At 44.1% G+C, this 24648-nt stretch overlaps 1 protein-coding gene across 2 annotated transcripts; it reads left to right on the forward strand.

The window, feature by feature from the left end:
* The first annotated feature begins 239 nt into the window (after positions 1 to 239).
* Positions 240 to 3043, forward strand: NEUROG2 (neurogenin 2). Of its 2 annotated transcripts, none has more exons than XM_061584439.1 (2): positions 240 to 319; positions 1681 to 3043. In XM_061584439.1, the coding sequence occupies exon 2, from the start codon at positions 1682 to 1684 to the stop codon at positions 2414 to 2416; it is 735 nt and encodes a 244-aa protein (XP_061440423.1). In that variant the 5' UTR covers positions 240 to 319; position 1681; the 3' UTR covers positions 2417 to 3043. The 2 variants fall into 2 exon arrangements, with proteins under 2 accessions (XP_061440423.1, XP_061440422.1); XM_061584438.1 differs by lacking the exon at positions 240 to 319 and adding an exon at positions 571 to 899.
* The last annotated feature ends 21605 nt before the right edge of the window (positions 3044 to 24648 follow it).

A 24648-nucleotide genomic window follows, 5' to 3' on the forward strand; every position in this document is an offset into this window, starting at 1 on the left:
TTTAAAGATGGGTAAAGCAGCTTGCCTTTCGTGGGCCGCCCCTTTGGGGTCTGAGGAAGGGTAGGCAAGACTCTTGGACCTCCTTCGACCTACTCCTCCCTCACCCCCACCTAATGAGTTGCTGAAAGGGAGCAGGTTCCAGCGCGCGTGGCTAGTGGAACTCTCCGATTGGCCAGCTGCGCCTCGCGACCCCCATTCATTAATAAATTAGCGGCACGCTCCAGCCGAGCGCAAGGCACCAATCACACCCCAGAGCTGTCTAGGCTGCGCCACACACTTTCGAGGGATCAGATGAAAAGGAGAAGGGAATAAGGGAGGGGTGAGTGGTAAGGGGGCTTGACACGGAGGGAGGGAATGAGAAGCAACCTTCCTACCCCCACCCCCACCCCCACCCGAAAGGGAGAAAGAAAGAAATGAGCGATGGTAATGAAATGAAAAGAAAGACTAAACCTGGGGAGGGGGAAGAGGGAGGTGGCCCTGGGGGTAGGCTTGATTGTTGTCCGGGGGGTATATAAGGGGTTTTAAGGAGAGTCGTGTGCCAGACGCACAGCCGCTGAAACACAAGCAGCTTCGCTTTAACTGGAGGCTACGGGCGCGTGCCAGCAACTCGCCCCTCCAGGCTGTCCGCCTCTTGCGCGCGTGCACACGCGCGAGACTCTTCTCTCTCCCCCCTCTCCGTACCCCGGCAAAACGGGTCTGGGCCCACACCAGCGCCCCGCGGCCGTGGGACCCTCTCCAGCAGTAGGGAGGAGAACGGCGCTGGGCCAAGCTCAGCTTGAAGCTTTGCACCGAGGGGCGGTGCGGAGCGAGGGAGAAGCAACCAGACTCGTCCCTTGGCCAAAAAGCAAACAAAGCAAAAAGCGCCGAGCGAGATCCGACCGCCTCTAAAGGAGAGCCAAGTAAGTCCCAGATGCGCTTGGATGGAAGCTGGGATGTAGTTATTGATTTATTTTCGAGCTGCCGGCGAAAGTCCCTCTAAGTTGGCCAAGCGCAGTCGCAGTGGCTCGCTCTGTCTCCACTGCTGGACAGGCCGCAGCCTGTGTTAATACTAGATGGGCAAGGCAGCCGGGTCCTTTCCATCATATTCTTCTCAGGGGCTGGCTGGGTTTCTCTTCCTTAGTTCACTGTTGGTACTTTGACAGGACAACACTGGGAAGAACCTGGGGCCTTTTGAGCGCCAAAGCGTTTTACAGAAATGAAGGGGACTTACAGAGGGTACCAGTCAGATCCGTTAAAAGCAATGGGATTCGGACTATTGTCTTCGAAGGGTTGTGGGCGGGAGCCCTCAGTCCCAATTCCCTCCCGCTCTCTCCGATGGAGTTAACTCATTCGTACTGGATTGCGCTTGATTATGCTGATGCTGAAGTGTGCATGCCTATCGACTTGAACCGACATCTTCATAGGAAAGTGTGGGGAGGAAGGGGTTAATTGGTGAGAGGCTCCACCAGCTTCTCTGGCTTGTCAAACTCCAAGCACGTGGAGTCAGAAAAGTGAAATTGACAAGCGGCCGCCTCGGCAGCGCCAGGGAGATGGGGTGGGGTGAGGCTTCAGTTATCTATCGATTCTACACCATGCATGTCTGGGGCGGTCCAGGGACTGGGACGTTCGCCAGGCGCGCGGGAGCTCCGGTTTCCATTCCATGACCTAATGGCTTCTCTTTGTGCCTCTTCCCCGTTTCAGGATGTTCGTGAAGCCGGAGAGCCTGGAGCTGAAGGAGGAGGAAGCCTTACTGCTTGGAGCGCGGTCTCCCCCCGCCTCTTCCTCCTCCTCCTCCTCTCTCACGCCCTTCTCCTCCGGCTCCGAGGGGGAGGACGACGACGAGGAGGAAACGTGCCGCCCTCTCTCCCCCTCGGGGCCAGCGGACGACAGAGCCGGAGAAGCCTCCGAGTTAGCGCGTTTGCGCCATCTCGGCTTGAGGACACAGGAATGCAAGAGGCGGCCCGGGCGAGCGCGGAACAATCCTCGAGCCACCAAAACGGTAGAGACGGTCCAGCGGCTGAAGAAGAGCCGCCGCCTGAAGGCCAACAATCGCGAGCGGAACCGGATGCACAACTTGAACGCGGCGCTGGACGCCCTGCGCGAAGTGCTGCCCACTTTCCCCGAGGATGCGAAACTGACTAAGATCGAGACGCTGCGCTTCGCCCACAACTACATTTGGGCGCTCAGCGAGACTCTCCGCTTGGCCGATCACGGCGGCGGAGGGGCAGCGGTCTTCTCCGAGGCGGTCCTGGGAAGCGCGAACTGCAGCCCTTCTCCAGCCTCCTCCTGGAGCTGCACCACCAGCCCCGCTCCCTCGGCCGCCTCTTCCACGTACAGCTGTACTTTGTCGCCCTCCAGCCCCGGCAGCTCCGCCTCGGAGCTGGACTACTGGCAGCCAGACAAGCCTCGCTATGCGCTGTCCAGGGATTTGATCTGACGCCCGGTTGAGTCCCCCACCAAGCCCCGTCTGTTCCCCATGCAAAAGTGTAGCGATCGCGCTCTCAGGGTTGCAGGGCCGCTGAGCTTATCTTAGCGCGCTCAAAACAAAACGAAACAAGCGAACAGGGTCAGGGCCTGGCACGAACATGGGAGCAGATCCGCCAGTCCGGAGCGGCGGGCGCGCCGGAGGCCTCCGGCAACTGGCACATGCGGCCTGCCTCACCCCTCGGACTTCTCCTAGAGATGTTCTTGGCTCGGCTCTGTCCTCCCCTCTCTTTCACTATATCAGCTCCCCATTTGCGAAGCGTGGCGGCATCTGCTTGCTTCCCATTGCCCGCCTGGAGGCTGTGGGAATTTCACCAGCCAAACCAAACTTTCTCTTTCTGATGTGCACTTTCCCACATTGGCCAGGCACAATGTCCTTTGTTTCATCTTTCTCCCTCTGACACACTCACTCACGCGCACACTTTTTTCTCAGCACCCTCTTCCCCCATTTTGCCATCTGTCTCCTATGACTGGCTGGATGGAAAGAGAAAATAAAAGTGCTGTTTGTTTGTTTGTAGATCAGGTTAGAAGTCATTGTATAATTTGTAGGCATTTGTCAAGACTGAATGCCAGCTTGGAAATTTAGGGCAAACTCTTTATTATAAGGATGGGGTGGGGGATATGGAGGTGAGGTGGGGTGGGGATCTGAATCAGGAGGGGAGACTGGCTCATGTATTATTTATCTCGGCCCTTTAGGGGAAGGGGAACTTCTCCATTAAAAAATATCAGCAGACTGTGAAAAGTTCAGCAGACAGGGAGCACTGCCTGCAATCAGCCACGCATGTGTTTGCTTCTATTTATTACACAGGAAAATAAAAGTGGGGTGGATATGTATTTTTTGTATATTTCACAGAGTTTATTCTAGTGTGTATTTACAGATGCAGAGCAAGGACATTGTTCTTGAAGTAAAACAAATATATGAATAAAATATATAATTTTCATAAGATGGGCTGGTGGTTATCAATGACTATTTCTTACAGTTGCATATTAATTTATCAACTACTGGTTACCCTAGCAGATATCCACCTAAGGCTGCTTGGTAAATCAGAGTTAATCTTGACTTGGAAGGAATTCCTACAGATCAAAATGGTGACCTTATATGAATTGGGTCAGGTTGTATTCATACTATTTATCTGCCTGGCAAAAGGATACCAGGCAAGCATCCCTTTAGAAAGTCAGCAGTAAAACTTTCTCTGATATACTCCAGTGGATCTGGGTTGCACCACAAACAAGTTGGATATGGAGGTGTGTGATTGTGCATGTATAGACACATATATTGACTAAGAGCTACTCCCTTTTAAAAGTCAGACAGCCTGAACAACAAACCACTTCAGCTGGATAACATGGATTTCAGCTGACCTAGTCCCATAAGAAAGAGCATATTAGGAAATCAACCAATTCTGCATGAATGGAAGTAAATGGATTTAAGAGGGTTCTCTGTTATTCAAAAGGATTAAAATGGTTTAAATCCGAGTGGCTGTAGTTTTAAGATGTTATGGATCAAGGGGCTACTCCTAATGAGGTCCATTGGCACCTGAAAAGGACTCTAACTACCGAGCCAAAACATTTCTATTGCTTAAAACTGTTCACAACCCACTCAACAGGTAGACCAGTAGTGGGAAACTTTGGACCAACGGCCTAGTTAGAGTCTAGCCAGATTCTAGGGCTGGGTACGGAGTATCCAATAAACAACGCACACAATGATCAACTATAAAACAAAAACACATCATCATCAAAGACAAAGGCAACTGAAACAACAGAGTGGGCCGTATAATCACCAGTTTAGTAATAGTCCCATGTCATGTGATGAAAATATAGCTGCCCTTTTGTTCTGAACTGGGGGAATCCTTAAATAGCTTGGAACAAGGAGCAGAAAACCCAGAAAAGCACCTTCAACAAGGGTTACCACGTGCAAGCATACTTAGCATCATAGTTAAACCTTCTGCAAGAAAACCAGGCCAAACAAAACAGCTGGAGAAAGACACAGACAATGCTACTATGAATCCACGAGAGTAGGAAAGAGAAGGAAGCTATCGTGTTGCCTCCTTTTGTTCAGCTTTATCCTTTCTGAATGGGCTGAGTGACAATCGGCAGAAGCGGATCCTGGACACCTTGTCCCAGCACGCGAGTCTCGCGAAGGGACAGCCCGCCCCTCGTTCCAGGCAGCAAGCGCGGGACTCCCCTAGAATTGCCAGCGCAGGGTTGCAATGCGCCGTCTTCACTTCGAGGCGACGCTTCTCAGCGCTCTCCTAGAGGAGACTGCTCAGAAGTAAGTCCCACTGAGTTCACTCCCAGGTGTGGATGCCCAAGATTACCACCTGAAAGAGCCTCTGGCTGTCACCTTTTGCTCATGTGACTGTTAGCGTGGCTGGAAAGGGAGAGAGTAGTTTTTGAAAGCGAGCACTCACCTTTCAGCCAGTGCAGGTATGACATCTGAATGACAATTTAAACTGATTTGTAAGTATTAGGCAGGAGCTGAGTCAACAAGTAAGGCCAGGAGAAGGGCTGGCCAAAGAAATTTTGTTGCTTGAGGCGGAAAAACAGCCCCCCTTCTATTCCATGGACAGAAGCTGACCCGACTAGCAGCTGCATCTTATTTCAGTGAGGAGACACCGCATCCGAGGGTGGCAGGCTAGCTCGCTGGGCACCCGGGCAACCACAACTCTGTCCTCCAACACTTTGCTGCCACCCCCTGTTCTTCGGCAGTGCTAATTGGAGAGGAGGCTGCCTCACTCTGCCTAATGATAGGGCTGGGTGAAGGGTGGGGGATGGGATCTCAAACGTGTACCTCAGTGAATGAATGAATGCAAGTAGTGCACTAGTTTCAAAACCGTGAGTTAATCTATTAAGCATAGCATCAAACTGGATTAAAACCGTGATTGTTAAATTAAGATTGAAACTGTTGTTTTTGATGACACTTATTTCAGTTGTTTTAACATTTGTATTTTTAACTGAGATGTATGGAAGCCCAGGGCTCCTTTGGGAGAAAGGGTGGGATTAAATTCTAATAAAGAGTAATAATACAAGCAACACAGACAAATGCCAGGTGATCAGATATTTGCCGATCGTTGCCCGCATTTTGTCAGCTGCAGCTGGAACTCCAGAGGACTGGTGAATTTACTAAGCAGCAATGACTGAATACTTCCAGCATATATTTGACACATCTCACTGGAAGAACATAGGAAGCTGCCTTACACTGAGTCAGACCATTTGGTCTATCTAGCACAGCCCTAACTACACTGACTGGCAGCAGCTCTCTAGGGTTTCAAGCAGGAGGATCTGTCAACCCTACCTGGAAATACCAGGGATTGGACCTGGGGCCTTCTGTATGCAACGCAGATGTTCTACCACTGAGCTACAGAACAGAGTTAAGTAAGTACAGCAAAAGAGCTACAGAGTGGTTTGCTTTTCAAATGAAAGCTGCGATAATTTAGGGATGGGAGCCTGGGGAGGCCTGGAGTTCCCCAGCAGCTACAACATGGCTTAAAGCAACCTCAGCTAGGGGTAAAGAGGAGCCATGCAATAGTCCGCATTCCAGGCCAAGCCACACTCCAGTTCTGCTGCTCTTGCATGACTGTAGCAATGAATGAGAATTTTCAGCCTTTTCTATCTCCAGATATTTCCCACAGTTACACAAAATGATTAATAAGAATGCAACATCGAAAGAAATAACAAAGAAGAACAGCATGTTCCCATTAAATATTAGGCAGACACCATCTCTGTTATCTTTTCGGCACCCATTGAAGACTTTCCTCTTTCAACAAGACTTTTAAGTTGAGACCTATCCCAGTCTGCAACTGTGTTGGAATTGCTTTTTTTTGCTGGTTTTGACCTATAAAGCTCTATACGGCCTAGGTCCAGGCTATTTGTCAGACCGTATCTCCCTATATGAGCCTGCCCGGGCGTTGAGATCCTCAGGAGAGGCCCTTCTCTCAGTCCCAACACTTTCGCAAGTGCGATTGGTGGGGACGTGAGATAGGGCCTTCTCGGTGGCTGCCCCAGGTTTTGGAACTCTCTTCCTAGGGAAGCACGAATGGCCCCTTCCTTGCTATCCTTCCTTAGGCAGGCAAAGACTTTTTTATTCCGACACGCTTTTGGACTAGAAGATGTTTAAGATAGGACCTCATAAGGTCTGTTGTATTGTTCTATGGTCCTATTCTTAATGTTTTAAATTGTCGTAGTATCTTAAGTGTATGTTTTATGGTTTTAATGTCACAAATAGTTTAATTCTATTTTAATTGTATATTTTTGTATGTTTTTTACCCATGTGTAGTTTTTATTTGTAAGCTGCCCTGAGTTCCAGTTTTGGAAAAAGGGTGGGGTAAAAATAAATATTCATTCATTCATTCATTTTAATATGTTTTTTTAAAAAACTTTTTTCTAAACAATATGTTTTTTAACCCTTTTTATTTAAAATGTTTTAAAAGTTTTTTAAAAAAATGTTTTTAAGGTTGTTTTAATGTATTTTATGGTCTGTTTTTATGATATTTTAAAATGTTTTTAGTGCTTTTGTTTGCCGCCCTGGGCTCCTGCTGGGAGGAAGGGTGGGATATAAATCAAATAATAAATACATAATTAAATAAATGTCAAAGGACCATAAAACCGATTACAGGGGGAGTAAAGAGGCCTAGGAAAATAAAATAGGTTTTCATATAAAAATAACCAAGGAAATTCCAGGAGAAGATTCTACAGCCAGGATGCCACCACTTAGAAGGCCCTGTTTTGAGTTGCTATCTACCTTTCTGCATCCACAGCTGGCAGCATTCCTGTCCAAAGCTTGCACGTGATGCAATTGAGATCATCCTCATTACCCACTTCTCTGATGTTCATACATACTGATGAATGTTTAGGGCAAGGATGGCTAGCCTCAGGCCTTAGGGCCAAGTGCAGCCCTTTGACCCTTGACTCTCCCCGGTCACACCCTTTACCACCCCTGCTTTGCACCCTCCTTGAGTGTTTTTGCCTGGTGGCTCGATTGTGTGTCCATGAAATCTGATAATGCTTCTTGCTTGACTGGATGAAGGAGAAAGGGAAGTGTGTGAGTGTGTGTAGAAACCAGCTTATTGTGCAAAGGTAACATTCACGTTCATTGCATTCTCCACTTTTGCCTCTGGATCCATCCACCACTGGCATGTGGTTACAGGGAGGTTGCTCAGAAAGGAATGCATCCCTCAGGCTGGAAAGGGTCCCCCACCCTTGGTTTAAAGTATAATTTTTATTCCTGCACACTCTTTATTATTCTGATGGTCTGACCAGGGGCTGTGTCCACACAGGCCCTCTGCTGCTTGTCTCTTTTTGTTCCTTGCTGCTGTCCCTTCTTATCCCTGTAAACTTGGTAAGCTTAGTCTGCACATTCAAGAGCAAACCAGGAATTCTTGGTGAGTGGACATCTTAGCCTATTTGTCAATGACCAGGGAGAGGCAATTTATCCCAAGAGTACCAGGTTCCTCCTTGCAATTTTCTGTCTAGAAAAATGCTATGCTTCCCATTTACCTGGGAAGGGGCTGCATTCCACATCTTGACTGGACTTGAAAAAACTGCTTTGTCTAAGACACTTCGGAGTTGAGCAACTTCATCCTCAAAGTGCCAGGCAAGCTGCTCACAGTATGCTGCCAAGTGCACTAGGGGACCATCTACCACTTTTGGAATGATTAGCCCTGGACCACGCGAAATAACTCAGCTGGATGGCACATCTAGGATGAGAAGCTTGCAGAACAGTGTGACCTAACAGTGTTCGGTTGGCTATGGAGTGAGTTGTCTGCCATCTGTGCTCCAGTAATCTCCTAGCCTGCTTCATTGCTCGCAGGTCCTCCGTAAACCAAGGTGCAGTGCAAGCCCTGCAGCATTGGAGAGGACTCTCAGGACAGACTGTGTGACAACCCTTCTGATCTCCCCATCTCACAATGAGCCCAGGGCCTCAACAGGGTTTCAGCACCAAGTAAAGACATCTCCCCTCCCCCAGGCATTTGATAGACTGAGATGATGTTGTTTTGTTATTAGTGTGCTGCCTAGCTTGCTGTGGCTGTGATTTTTTTTTGTTCTGTTTTTATGTTATAATGCATTTATATTTATGTTTTTCATGTATTTAAGTTGTTTGGAGACCTTTGGGTAGCAAGCAACTAACAAGTCTAAATACATACATACGTACATATATACATAAACACATACATACAGTTGAAATCAACGGGACAAGCGAATTAGGACTTTCCACTGATTTAAATGGGAATGGAGTGCTATAAAATTAGTGAAAAAAATCAGCCTATTGTGCTGTTGTAACTGAAAATCTAGTTGTAGGAGCATTGTTCAACAACTGAGTTGTGCTTGTCACAGATTATTTATCCACACATTCTACAATATATTTGCAGAGCCTGATACATGGTTAACTCCTCTTCACCAGTTGGCAGAACGATATAATCAAAACAAGAGAGTTTACCCTGTGGTACTATGGGTGTCTGTACTCTTGATACAATGTTGCAGAAAGGCTTACAAAATCTCATTTGATCTTTCTTGGTTTGAGTGGCCCAGTCTGATTTCTTTCTCTTTCTCCTGTTTGGACCACATATTCACCACCTCATCATCATCATCATCATCATGACCACTACCACTACACTATTCCCTTTCTCTCATATGCCTATGATATACCAGGGTGCTTTTGTTTTACAACCTCGGAGCATCAACACCTGGAAATAATTAGTCAGTAGCCAATTCTCAAGTAACCATGTGAATTAAATAAAATGTGCAGCTCATGTATCTATATATTTACTGAAGAGGAAGCCAAGAGTATAAAACTCAAAGAAAGAAAGAAGTGTGAAAAGAGAATTAGTGAAATTAGGTTAGTTTGGTAAAAAAAAAAACCCACTTTTTGAGCCTTGGGCTAGAAATGATCTGATCTATTGTTTTCTGCCCTAGCAGGGGGTTTATTGTGTGATAAATAATTCTCCCTCCCTTTAAAAGTGCATATTTGCATAATCACTGCTTTGATGTGAGCAGCAATCTGAGGCTGAGACCCAGAATGGACAAAACAAGAGCCAATCTTTCACTACTGTGACAGCGTGACGGCGTGTGGACCTGTGTGACATACTCAGGACCAGCTTTACACTCTGCTGTTGAAAACTATCCCTTTTAATGATTAAACTCTGGGAATGCTAAAGGGAGGTGAGGAGGGGCTTCTGTCTCTCTAGCTAAGAGCTAAGCTGAGATAACTGCTGTCCTCAGTTTCACCTTCAAATGGACATTGAAAAGGGACTTTAAGTGAGTGAGTGACTATATTCTGCAACATGCAAAAGTGGCTTCATTCATTAATGCAGCTATGAATTAAAGGTTTGGGGTACAGCCCAGTATACACAAGCAGATCTTAGCCCTATTGAATTAATGGGATTTAAGCAATTAGATCTGTATTCTGATATATATATATACTCTCTTTTTCTCTTTATATATTGTTTCGGAGGATTCTTCTATCAGAAAGAGTGGTGGTGGGAACACATAATCCCTATAGGTTGTCCTGTTTTTGCAAGGATTTCCACTTGCTCAGTGGAACGTCTCCTCCACTCCTTATGCCTACATAAGGACTTCTACTTGCACAACAAAACTTCCCCTCCTTTTCCTCACCTTGTGAATCCCCAAATAAGATCTGGGTTTCCCCCCAGCCATCTGGAGCAGATTTCAGGGGGGGAGGTACAGGGGACAGGCAGGGAGAGAATTTGTTGTTATGTGCCTTCAAGTCGATTACGACTTATGGCAACCCTATGAATCAGTGACTTCCAAGAGCACCTGTCATGAACCACCCTGTTCAGATCTTGTAAGTCCAGATCTGTAGCTTCCTTTATGCAATCAATCCATATCTTGTTTGGCCTTCCTCTTTTTCTACTCCCTACTGTTTTTCCCAGCGTTATTGTTTTTTCTAGTGAATCATGTCTTCTCATGATGTATCCAAAGTATGATAACCTCAGTTTCATCATTTTAGCTTCTAGTGATAGTTCTGGTTTAATTTGTTCTAACACCCAATTATTTGTCTTTTTCACAGTCCATGGTATGCGCAGAGCTCTCCTCCAGCACCACATTTCAAATGAGTTGATTTTTCTCTTATCCACCTTTTTCACTGTCCAACTTTCGCATCCATACATAGAGATTGGGAATACCATGGACTGAATGATCCTGACTTTGGCGTTCAGTGATACATCTTTACATTTGAGGACCTTTTCTAGTTCTCTCACAGCTGCCCTCCCCAGTCCTAGCCTTCTTCTGATTTCTTGACTATTGTCTCCATTTTGGTTAATGACTGTGCCAAGGTATTGATAATCCTTGACAAGTTCAATGTCCTCATTGTCAACTGTACAGTTACATAAATCTTCTGTTATCATTACTTTAGTCTTTTTGACATTCAGCTGTAGTCCTGCTTTTGTGCTGTGCTCTTTAACTTTCATCAGCATTCTTTTCAAAAAATTACTGGTTTCTGCTAAGAGTATGGTATCATCTGCATATCTTAAATTATTGGTGTTTCTCCCTCCAATTTTCACACCTCCTTCATCTTGGTCCAATCCCAATTTCCGTATGATATGTTCTGCGTACAGATTAAACAAATAGGGTGATAAAATACACCCCTGTCTCACACCCTTTCCGATGGGGAACCGATCGGTTTCTCCATATTCTGTCCTTACAGTAGCCTCTTGTCCAGAGTATAGGTTGCGCATCAGGACAATCAGATGCTGTGGCACCCCTATTTCTTTTAAAGCATTCCATAGTTTTTCATGATCTAAGGGAGAGTATAGGGAGGGGAAATTCTGTTGTGCAAGTGGAAGTCCTTCTATGACTGGGAGGATTTCATTGGAAACAACCACATGGCTTCTTAGAGGTTATCTGGTTGATTTCAGCATGAACTTTCACAGAACTAATCATCAAATACATAAGCAGGTAGTTTCAAAGATGGGTTTTCCTTGAGACAAATGTAGGTTTTGTATACTAGCTATCACTGAAGTGCAAGTCCTCTTTCTTCAGGATCTTCACTATTATATCTTCCCTAAGGTTTTGCAATATGTAAATGTAGCTAAATGAAATTTATTAATATTGGATTATTAATTGGTTAGGAGCCAGGTTAGTCAAAGGTGTACCTTTAAATGATCAACAGACAAATTCAAAACACATCCTGAGCAATGAGATATAGTTCTTTCTTTCTTTCTTTCTTTCTTTCTTTCTTTCTTTCTTTCTTTCTTTCTTTCTTTCTTTCTTTCTTTCTTTCTTTCTTTCTTTCTTTCTTTCTTTCTTTCTTTCTTCTTATACTACTACTACTACTGCTACTCTTTATATAGTACTTTAGAATGTTATATAGTACTTTAGAAAAAGGTAGGGTTAGTAGTAGTATTCTTCATATTGAAAGCCAGTGTGTGCAAATAGATGGCAGTGTGGTGTAGTGGTTAGTATCCTGGTGGACTGGGACCTGGCAGACCCCACTAACCCATGAAGCTCATCACATGACTTTGGGCCAGTCACCATCTCTTAGCCTAGCCTACTTCACAAGGTTCTTGTGATGGGAAGAAAAGACTACATGTACCAACTTGGGATCCTTGGAGGAAAGGTGGGATATAAATGTAATAATAATTGAGCGTTGCAAATGGGGCAACTGAGGAGGCTCTTGGGAGAGATGCCTTCAGTGAGCCTCTTCTGTGAGTGGGCCAACCTCTTCCTGGTCACTGTCATCACTGCCCATTCACTTGTCATCTACCTCTGGGACCAATCTGCACACCTGCCCAGAGGGAGTGGAAGGCAAATGAAGGATGCTGCTCCATCTCCTAAGCTTTATTCTTGCTTGCATGCTTGGAGAGGATAAGTGAACAGGCAACACACATCAGCATGGCTAGCAGGCTTTGAAAATCAGCAATGCCCCCCCATAGGTTGCAAAACTTGGCAGGTGTCCAAGAATGCCAATCCTGATGACGCCAACTTTCACTGAGGTTAAGAGATGGTGACTTACTTAAGGCCACCTAGTATGTTTATGGCTGAAATAATATTTGAACAAGGGACTAGCTTACACCAGAATGGTGGGGAAAATGTGTGCTTTGTTACAGACTATAAACATAACAGCTGCAATATACCAGACCATAGAGCCAAATGGACTTTACTGGGGCTTCTGTGTGCTAGGCTTCTGTTGGCTTGTAAAGTGAGGAAATCTGTTTCATGATATAAGATAATGTAAAGTGGGATAAGGGCAGCGTGGAAGGAGTGTTTCCCATTACTCCATTCCCAAGCCAGCCTTTGCCATTCTGATTTTCTTGATTTTGTTTGGCTAAAAGAATACAGCCAGTAGCTCTTCCCTCTCCTCCACTAAATAGCCATTTGATTTCTTTGATTCATAACACAAAGGGACAAGGAAAACATGGGTTAAGCATATAGAACAGACTCAACAAACAGAAGCATACTTAAGTGCAATACTACATCCACTGTCTCCATCACTAAGGTCATTTACAGGATGGGATCCTTATGTCCCTGCTACTCACTGCAAAGGGCATCCTGCAACTGGCCACACCACACCACACCACTTTTCTCCACTTTCTAGTGAAAAAGAGTGGTAGGGAGTGACGCCCTTCCCTGGCTCTCCCTGTCAGGTTCCTACCTGCTCGTGGTTACTGCCTGTCTCTAGGCACCACCAGGGACTCCACCAGTCCAGACTGTCCTTTTTTATGGTTTCTCTCCCCGCTCTAGCACAGATCTCAACAGATCCCCCTGCTAGGCAGCACCACCAGTCACGTCCTATAACCAGTAGTCCCAGAGACTCTGCCTGAGTCTCTCTATCAGGTTACCTCTGTGACTGAGTGCTAAAGCTGTCCCAATCCCTTTATATCAATGCAGATAATCCTGGTTTGCTCTGAATACTTGTGGTGTTATTCTCTTCACCGCTGCCACCATTTGTTTCCCTTCAGCCTTGGTATTTACCTTACCCTCCCTTCTGGTCTGTGAAACCCCAGCCAAGGATCAGGCCTTTGGTAAACCAAATATATTTATTAAATAACAAAGATAACAAGATTTCTTTATAAAGGCACTTAAGCATATGGTTTCATCTATCCCTGAGGTACTGGTCTTAATATTAATCCAAACTCCACACTCTCCTCACATCCACCAACTCTCCACACAATCTCCTCTCTTAAACCCACCAAAACAACCCACTCACATCCACCTCACATCCACCCAGATTTACCTGTCATCCTTCCATTTATACTGTCAGCCATTTTAAACATTCAGCCAATCATCCAGCATTCTACTGCCCATTCATTCCCCCTTCCTCTTTCATTCCACTTACCATGTATTTCCTATACAAACAGCACTTACCATATTTACACTAATACAGGATCATCACATAGGCCATTAGCCAATGAAGGAAGCATAGATCTTTCTCAACTATTACTGCTGCGTAGGGTTGCCAGGCTCAGGGCCTGAGACTGATCCTGTATCTTTAGGAGAAGAGAAAGCCAAGTGCAGGTGTTCTTGCAACACTGTAATGGGAAAAACCACAAGGTGGAATTCTCCCTTCCCTCTGCACAACTTTTAAAGATACAGAAGACCTCTTTATTGCCAGGCCCAGCCTCCAAGAGGTCTTCTGTATCTTTAAAAGTTGTTCAGGGGGAAGGGAGAATTCCACCTTGTGTTTTTTCACATTACAGTGTTGCAAGAAAACCTGCACTTGGCTGACTTTCTCTTCTCCTAAAGATACAGGATCAGTCTCAGGCCCTGAGCCTGGCAACCCTAATGAGGAGGTATAGGTATGAGATGGAAGATGGATTATTGGTATTGATAATTTAATTAATTTATTGTTGTCAGGTAGGTTCTGTTGTTTTATGGTTTTTTTGTTCAGAATTTTTAAACTTTGATTTATTGTGTGTTCTATACTGGAAGCTGCCTTATGAGGATATGGCTGTAAAAGGTGGCCTTTAAAATAAAATAAAATAAAAATCTCTTGAATGAGTTAATGAATAATAGACTATATCACCTCAACGTGTGGGGGAGGAGGCTAATCACATTTTTAATGCTCTCCTAAATAAATGCTTCCTTTCCTGCATGTGGGAATTAAGCTGGACTTTAACTGTTCTCTAGTATGAGTATTTTTTTCTTGCATAGAGTTTTTTTAAATGGGCTAACGTTCAGAAATACTCCCCTCCTGGAAATCCTGGATTAAATTATCCCCCCTCCCCCAGTCTATCCTGCCATACCAGTAACATTGTATCATCTATATCATCACTCTGATAGAGCTCACCAATTTTTGGTCCCAGGCTGTGGTCTAAAGGCACATAAGGCCAGCTCCTTGCTGCAGCTAAGCAGGGTGAGGTCTGGTCAGTGCCTGGATGGGAGACCACCTGGGAACCATATGTAAGCTGCCTTGGGTTTCATGAAAAAAGAAAGGCAAGGTATAAATGTAATAAATAAATAATACAGATTTTTGTCTTGGGAGCAGGCTTCTTTATACACCTTAAGAGAGTTTTATAGGGATGCTAAATTACTGTCAGGCACCCAACTTCAATACATTCTATATAACTGGCTACAGTTACACTAAATACTTCAGTTTATAGCTACACTTGAGGTCAAAGATCAGGCTACAGGCTTTGAGAAGCCGTCCAACATAGACCCTCTGACAAAGATACTGTTATGAGCATGGGGGGGGCCTGAAATGGATGATTTCTGTGGGTCACCTTTCCAGCCTCTGATTTGGAATCCTATGCCTGGGAGGCTGGCTCTGCTAGCCAGATGAATCTCCTTTGTTAATCAAATAGAGTGGCTAGGTAGTTAATGGTCCTATTTAGTTGCCCCGGCAACTGGTGAAAGGGGCTAGGAAGATCCTTTTTGTCATTTTAAACTCTACTGGAGGAGAGTCTCCCCCCCACTCCTGGGCGGGGAGAAGTGTGTTTGGAACTGGAAGTGGGTGTACTGGAGAACTAGGGCTGCAGGCATGCGGAGAGGCTGGCTCCCTGCATTGTGGCGATAGGATGCCCCTGCACCTAGATGGAAAAGCTGGATATTAGACTGCTGATGCCTTGAACCCCTCCATCCTAAGCTCAGGTTGGAATGTGTGTACATAAATAAACCATATTTCATAAAGACACCGCAGTCTCCGCTGACCTTCTTCCCAAAGGAAACCAAACCCTGGATGGGCACAATCTCACCGCTCGGAGATTGTGGGAGGCGCGCAATACTTTATCTGAAACTTATCATATTCTTGTAATGTGTTTCTCTCTTCCAAGAGCTTCAGTCATCTTTGGGAACAAGATGTTGGAAATGAAATCCTTGTTGAGGAACTGGGCAAGATTTGGAACTCTGTTCTCTTTAAAACTATCTTTACCTGGGTTAAGGAAAACTTTTTGAAAGTTTTCCACTATTGGTGTATGACCCCATGCGTGCTAAGCAACATTACTAAATCAACTGATACAAGCTGCAGGAGAGACTGTGGTTCACTGGCTAGTTATGTTCACATGTGGTGGTATTGTCAGAAAGTAAACACATTATGGATAAAAGTATTCAGTGAAATTGAACTAACCACCAAACAGAAAATTGTTCCTGACCTAACTGGCCTTACTCTTAAATGTAAATGTACTGCCTTCAAGTTGATTCCAACTTATGGCGACCCTATGAATAGGGTTTTCATGAGGTTGAGAGGCAGTGACTGGCCCAAGGTCACCTAGTGAGCTTCATGGCTATGTGGGGATTCAAACCCTGGTCTCCCAGGTTGTAGTCCAACATTTTAACCACTATACCACACCGGCTCTTGGCCTTACTTTTAATCTATAATTATTCAACCCAGTCTTTGTTACATAAAGAGTTAATCTCATGTCTTCTAACTGCAGCAAAATTGACTATAGCAAAATTTTGGAGGTCCTTAGATGTGGATTTAATAAAGAACTGGTAGGAACAGATGTAGAACCTTGCCCTCATGGAAAAACTGACATGGCAGCTAAAGGACAGGAGGACTCAAAATAATTTGACAAAATTATCAAAAACCTGGTTTATTTTTATACAATACACAGTCTCTCTGGAACCTATCACCCTCTGCAGGCACAATAACAATTCTGCAATGATTCTTTTGGTTATTTGCTGAAATAATACTGACTCTTCTCTCTTAAGTTAGTGTTATGGTTATATCTGTATTTGTTCTTGCTTTCCGTAATATAAAATTAATTTAAAAATTATTACAAAAAGAAAGAAATCTTCCCCCTTGCAGCCTGAAGCTATATTGTCTACTCTACCACTTATTTATTTATTGCATTTGTATACCACCCCATAGCTGAAGCTCTCTGGGCAGTTTACAACAATTAAAAACATTAAAAACAAATTACAAATTTAAAAACCCATTTTTAAAAAGCAATTTAAAAACACATGTTAAAATGCCTGGGAGAAGAGGAAAGTCTTGACCTGGCTCTGAAAAGATAACAGTGTTGGTGCCAGGCGTACCTCATCAGGGACATCATTCCATAATTTGGGGGCCACCACGGAGAAGGCCCTCTCCCTTGTTGCCAGACTCTCAGCTTCCCTCGCAGTAGGCACCTGGAGGAGGGCCTTGGATGTTGAGCATAGTATATGGGTTAGTTCATGTTGGGAGAGGCGTTCCATCAGGTATTGTGGTCCTAAGCCATGTAAGGCTTTATAGGTTGAAACCAGCACCTTGAATTGAGCTCGGAAACATACAGGCAGCCAATGCAAGTGGGCCAGAATTGGTTTTATATGTTCGAACCATCTGGGCCCTGTTACCAATCTGGCCACTGCACTTTGCACAAGCTGCAGTTTCCGAACCATCTTCAAAGGCAGCCCCACGTAGAGTGCATTGCAGTAATCTAACTTGGAGATTACCAGAGCATGGACAACTGAAGCCAGGTTATCCCTGTCCAGATAGGGGCGTAGCTGGGCCACCAACCGAAGTTGGTAGAAGGCACTCCGTGCCACCGAGGCTACCTGAGCCTCAAGTGACAGAGATGGTTCTAGGAGAACCCCAAGCTACGAACCTGCTCCTTCAGGGGGAATGTAATCCCATCCAGAACAATCTACCACTTCAGGATTCTATTATCCGGAGGTGTTGTCAGGGCAGCAGATGTCCAGAGCCTATTCAGCAAAATGAGCAGGAGGGTCTCCAAATACAGCAGGGCTACTTTACCACATTTTGAAGTCAGTGTAGTAATACAGATTAACATTTAAAGATGCAACCCCTCCAACATTAAATCCAGAATCTAAAATTAACTAAAGGCACCATTAGTATGGTAGGTGAAGGTGAAGGTGTCCCTGCACTTGTAGTGCGAGTCGTTTCCGACTCTTAGGGTGACGTCTTGCAATGTTTTACTAGGCAGACCATATATATTGGGTGGGATTGCCAGTTCCTTCCCGGCCTTGCTTTACTCCCCATCATGTGCCGGGTACTCATTTTACCAACCACGGATGGATGGAAGGCTGAGTGGACCTCGACCCCTTTTACCGGAGATTTGACTTCCTCCTTCCGTTGGAATTGAACTCTGGCCGTGAGCAGAGCTTTGGCTGCGTTACTGCCACTTACCACTCTGCACCACGGAGGATCTTATTAGTATGGTACCGTCTCATTATGCTGCATGTGTAGATATTATCTGTCTCTCGTAACATAGGAAACCTGTGTCTTTTTACATTTTGTCTTTTGGCAAAAGACAGTGTCTTTTTAACACTTTGCTCCTCATGTTGACTCAAGGAGTTTTACATTTTACATTTTCCCACTGTTGGAAACGTGGTTCCTGTTCTTCTCTCCATATCAGTGGTGGTCCCCCAGATCTTGTTGGACTCCAACTCCCATCAGCCCCAGCCAGAATGGCCAATAGTCAGGCATAATGGTAGCTGGAGTCCAACAAGATCTGAAGGGCCATAGTTGCTCCACCCCTGCTCTGTATGAGGTAGGGAGGCCCATTAGGCCCTAAATCAGCAACCACTGGAAGGGTTTGCTAAGGCATAGTGAATTCCACTTACTAACAAATACTGTGTCACCATCAGCAGCAGCAGAAGCCCGGGGAGTAGCAGCTGAGTGAGCCCGAGGACATGGAGAAGAAGACAACACTGAAACAGCAAACAGCTTTGCTGTAACAAATGCCTGTTGCCCTTCTGCCTCTCAGGAACTGCCGCCCCCACTAACACCACCTCCTTTTTCTTGGCAGTGCTGATAATGATAATGTTATTTGTTATTTAAATTAATTTTTGTAAATTGTATTGCTTTTCTTGTATTTTTATTGTATTTTTATACCTATGTTTATTTTTCTTGTAAGCCACCTTGAGGGCCTTTGGCTGAAATGCGGGATATAAATAAATTTTTATTTTTATTTTTATTTTTATTTTTATTTTTATTTTTATTATTATTATTATTATTATTATTATTATTATTATTATTATTATTATTATATAAAGTGCAAATATAAATATTATATAGGACATATAAAGTGCAAATAAACTGTTGCTTACATAGATCTCATAGTATATATTTAAAGCCTATATTGGCCCGGATGGTTTACAGATAAAATGGCAAAGAGTCCTGTAGCACCTCAACAGGTTTACTATGGCAAAAACATTTGTTAGGTCAGATCATCAGATGCAGGCCTACAGATGTCTTTCTTCTGCATTCTGTTTGACATTAATAACATTGTCATAATACACTAATAAGCAAAAAACCTTGAAGTTTAAGAACATATCTATAGCCAACAGATATTTCTATCAAACTTGAAAAAGCAGGGAAATTGGGCAGCTATAGTGAATCCACCAGGGGAGCAGGAGAGCTGACCTCCTCTCTGAGATATTGTACTGCCCTACAGATTGGTCAAAATGCAAACACAATTTGGGTTGGTCTTTCACAGTCCAATCCACTTGCTGTGTAGCTTGGAAGAATTTGGTAACATGTGCCTCTGAGCATATGGTGAGGAGAAGGGGAGAGGGAGGGGAGAGGATTGGGTGGGTGAGCACTGGGCAGAGGGGAAGCCCGTTTCCTTTCCAAAAGGAAAACATTGTGAACAGTATCATTCTTTCACAGGGTTTCCCCCACCTTTTTATTCTACAGCAGCCACATGTAGTCTCCCACCCAAATTTAAACCAAAGCTGTCCCTGGCCACATCCACACCAGACCTTTATTTCACTTTAGATAGTCATGGCTTCTCCCAAAGAATCCTGGGAAGTGTAATTAGTGAAGGGTGCTGAGAATTGCTAGGAGATGCCCTGTTCCCCTCATAGAGCTGACTGTTAAACCACTCTGACCACTGGATCTCTGCTAGGGGAATAGGAGTCTCCTCTTAGCACCCTTTACAAATGATTCTTCCCAGGATTCTTTGGGGGAAGCCATGCCTGTCTCATGTGAAATAAAGGTGTGGTGTGAGTGTGGGCCCCTGATTAGGCAAGCCCAGCAGCTGTGAGTCTGGCTTTTAGAACACTAACAGTTGGTTCTTACTAAGCATGCCCAGCCTTATCATTGAGTTCAATGCTAAATTTCTTAAATTAATTAAAAATCAGCCAGGCCTTTTTAAAAAAAAAACTTTTAAACTGCAGAAGATGAAGTTCAGAGTGTGGGGCAAGGACAGTAATAGGATTACAGGTACTCTGTGAACATGGCTGATTTTTAATGAATTTCAACAGATTATGAGAACTCTGACAGAAAAAACTCCAAAACGGGTCTCGTTTCTCTCTCTCTCTTTTTACACTTTGAACTCTTGTTTCTCTCTGACTGTTTTGTGCATCACCATGAAAATTTAGAGGGTTGTTAAGCGTTTCTGAGTTCAGGACTATACCTTATGTGAGGTTTTGTTTTAAAATGAGCTTATAGGAAACATCAGAATGGCATGTGAGGTATTTTCAATTTAACATTGCGGAATGTGAAAAATCCATGCTGACTATAGTATACAGCCACTCTTGTGGCTGTATAATATGGACTGAAAGGTGCTTCTTAGTGTGATAGTACATATCTAACTTTCACAAATTTGGAACTGTTGTTGGTGTCCCCTAAGAATGTTGATGTGGGCTGGCTTCAGATGAGTGAAAGGGGGTGTAAATGGACGGCTGTCCGTTCAAAATTAGTGAGGGGAAATAGAGGCTGCTTGTTTCCATAGCAGCTCTTTGCCATAAAAGCTTAATTTCTCCTGACAAAGAGGTCGTCTTCCTTGAAAACATCTTTATGGTCCCTTTGTGTATTATGCTTTTGGTATAAAAGCTTCTCCACACTGTCAAAGCTCAACTGGCAGTTCTATGTCTCTCAAGGGGGTTTATTGCCCTCCTTGGCATAAGAATAGCAGTGAGAAGCGAAACCTAGTGCCAGTGTGACAAAGGCCAAACCCCAAGGGGCGGTGTGTGCTTTCTTTCGAGTAATGCATACATCTCAGAGCATATCGCCATAATTAAAAAGAGTGTTCTTGACACACAACCATAATTTGGCTGTGTAATTTTAGACAAAGATATTTTCCCCACCACCCCTTTACACAAAGCCAGAAGCTGCATGGATTACTATAGCTGTTGATCAGCTGTGTTTTCCTCCATTTTCTGTCACAGATCACAATACAAAATGAAATGTAGAAAGCGAAACATCAAAGCATCAGAGAAATAGAAACAACGCGCACTTGCGACCTTAGAAAGGAATGCACAATAAAGCTCCAGAAAGAGGAAAGGTGATAATTTTTGCCATTGTAATCATGCTTTCAAACTCAGTTTGCTGACACTTTCTAAAAAATTATATTTGAGCATAGGTGGTTCTCAGTTACAACTAGGGATGGGCAAATCTGTGAATCTCAATTCCTCTCAGAATCTCATTTTTTCAATCAGTTCTTCACATTCCCACATTATTTACATATTCTTATTTTTAAAGTCCTCATGAAAATTCATCAGCATTTGAATGTGAATCTCTTCTAACATACATATTTTTGAATACAATTTTGTCTAATAGACATATTTTTGCAAAGTGATAGTCCCTAACATAATGCCATTTTGTATGTTATTCTCACTAATATACACATTTTGTGCACACTAGACCCTAGCACATGAGGTTTTATACATATTACATGGCTGGAGAATTGCCGTTTTTGTGGAAATACAGAGGAAGAGACACAGGGTGTGTACACACCACTATGCTCATGTGCCATGTGGGTTGTACAGATTTCCTATATCTGTGTGCGCTTTTGTGCATGAACATTTTCAATTGAACTCTTTCTTAGTGTTTCCTGTCCACACTAGTGGGGGGTGCTTGATGGGATGTATTCACACTGTATGTTGTTGTCCTCCCCTCTTATTATGTATTTCCATACTCTCCATGAGTTCCAGAAACCTGAGGTCCACTGTGGGCATGTGCACATGTATTTATTTATCTGTATGCATGGCCAATTTTTTTATTTAGATACAAGTTTTCCAATAGACCAGAGTTGCACAAAATGGTGGATTAACCCACCCGCCCTGAGTTCTGGAAACCTGAGGTCCATTATGAGCAGGCAGTTATTTGTTTACTTGTGACGGCCATTTTAAAAAACTTCTTTTGAAATACAAGTTTTCTGATATACCAGACTTGCTCAAAACAGCATTTAAAAAAAGAAACACATGTGTGTTGTGCCTGGCCCCACCAGCAGCCCATTGAGGAGTGTCTCACCAACGGATATAGGGGGTGTAGTGATAAATGCCACGCAGCAAAACATCACCACACATGTAAAACAAAACAAAACAAAAAAACCCACCCACATCAGTTTGTGCAAAATTGGGTAACATATGATTTTATGTTTATTTTTTTCCCTTACCACATTATCCACAGATAATCAGGGAGGAAAAGTTGCATAGGTGAGCACTTGCTCATTTTCTTGGTACAGCTCTGTTCATCCCAGCTTCCAGGAATTATTTCAGTAGCTGCCTACAGCAGAGATAGCCAATGTGATGCCCTCCAGATATTGCTGGACTACAGCTCCCATCATCCATGACAGTGGCCATGCTGGTTGGAGCTGATGGAAGTTGGAGTTCAACAGCAACTGGAGGGCACCATGTTGGCTAGCCCTAGTCTAAAGCAATGTAAAAGGGGCTTGGACTAACTGGCTAGCTAACAATGGCTACTATTCATTCATTCAATTGCATTTATATACTGCCTTTCTGACAAGGCACCCAAGGCAGTTAACAATTTTATAATATCAAAACAAATCAATGATATAAAATTTAAAGTTGGTCTCTGTGTGTGTGTGTGAGAGAGAGAGAGAATAGTCCAATGGAAGCAGGCTTTGGTGCTGTCTTTGCCTGCCTCCCTCGCTCTCTTCTTCCTTCTCACAGGGCAGATGATGTCATTTATCCTCACTTGGGCAGAACGAAGGTGCTAGACCCAAGGTGACTCAAATTGTTCTGTTTGGTCCAGAAAAAGAAAAGCAAATTTGGCCAGTTGCCATTTGCTTATGGCAAAAGACTTGCCTGGGGGCTCCACAACACAGGACAGTATCAGGCACAGGCCCCAGTTGCTGGCTGCCTTGCTACTACAAGTTTTCCCAAAATGAATGGAATAATTTGGATCCAAGGCAGAGCCATGAGATGACCCATTTACCACAAGTAAGCTGCAATCTGCAGAGACCATGTACTCCATGTTCACATGAATGCCAATAATTTCAGCACAACTTAATGGTCCAATCTGTACTCTTCTAGACTTCCCTGGAGTTTTGTTTGGTTATAGTCTTCTTCTTCTTCTTCTGTCACACTTGGAAAAGCCCAATTTATTTTTTACCCCATAATAGTTCACCACATGCACATCTCCACATCCAAAAAGAGTTAATCATAATGATAATATGCACCCCAACCCCCCAGAGCAGATGGGGGGGATGCGCAAGGGGCTGCGGTAGGGAGGGGAAATTTGTTCTGCCAACAGTGCTTGTTCCATTGCTGGATGGAGACAGCAAGCTAATGCACCCAGTAAGAGTTACATCCGTTGCCCCATCCATATTTTGTCTCTGGCCCAACCCACCATTGTCATATGGTCCCTATAGCCCTCACACTGACAAAGGTCTCCCATCCCTGTCCTATTTTTGGGGGGGAATTGTAGTTTGGTGAAGTGCTAAGAATTCTGTTACATATTCCTAGCCCCCCATCCCACCACCGTACTCTTTCACAGCATTCCATTTCCAAGGGTTTGCTGGGAAGAGGGGATGAATGATCAGCAAGTAGTCTTGACATGTCTTCTGTCATTTTTCACTGCCAGCAGCTGAAATTTGGCATATAAGAATAAGTCCCTAGAAAGGCAAGATACACATTGTGCGGCCAAATGAAGAACCTGTGCTTGCTATACTGCAGCATGGTCGTTTCCCATTCGTTTGTGTGACAGGAATGTGTATAATGTCGGCTCCATTCAAGGCATCTCAGTGTTCCTCTAGAGCTTATTTCTGCCTCTTCACGGAATCCTTGATGATCTTCAGCCACACATGAGACCGAAGCCTTCACTTGAGGGTGTCAACAGGCCTTCTGTTTCCCTCGGCTGAAGTAATCAGATAAACTCAGCGTGAAGGAATAAAATGGAGCCAGGAGCAAGGCTGACGGTTAAATGGGAGCTAAGCCTGTGTTTTCTAGGCGAGCATCGAAAGCTGATTGGGAAGATTTTGACTCTGTGGCAGGCAGCTGAAGGCAGCTGCCCTCAATCACACAATTGGGCAATTGAACAACAGAAAGGAACTGTGTCCCCTAATCTTATTTTCATAGGTATGAGCAATATTGTAGAGAACTAGATGCTCTCTTTTGACCAGTCAAGACACCCACTGCCCAAATAGCACAGTTTTGCTTGCAAAATGTATGAGCAAACACAGACTTTATTCCTACACTCAAAACTAGTCATTTTGCAATATAGTTTACAAGCAATATATGAGGAGGAGTGCCTCTAGATTCCCCTGGCTTTGAAGAAAATGTCTGAATTAAAATGTGTTCCAAAGTCTCATCTTGCATCCAGGATTAATCTGACCTGGCTTTTCCCATGAGCAGATTTAAGCCTGATGTTTTTTCCCTGCCTAGTTTCATAATTTATTTAAAAATGTCCAATATACAACTCAGGTTTGTGAACTGTTTGAATTATGGAAACAGTCTACTTTAGCTTGGGCTACAGTCTCACTGAATAGAGTGAAAGATGGTATGAATAGGAAGATTTCAATATCTGGTAGTGTATTCCAGCTTGGTTTGGATAATTTAATTTATCCCCATTCAAAATTCATAAAGATGGCCCTTCCTGAAGTAAAG

This window comes from Rhineura floridana, chromosome 9 (genome assembly GCF_030035675.1).
Source record: "Rhineura floridana isolate rRhiFlo1 chromosome 9, rRhiFlo1.hap2, whole genome shotgun sequence".
Taxonomy (NCBI): Eukaryota; Metazoa; Chordata; class Lepidosauria; order Squamata; family Rhineuridae; genus Rhineura; species Rhineura floridana.

Bases quoted from the DNA above. Each gene is read 5' to 3' on its own strand.
- NEUROG2 (XM_061584439.1), top strand. From the start codon at position 1,682: ATGTTCGTGAAGCCGGAGAGCCTGGAGCTGAAGGAGGAGGAAGCCTTA.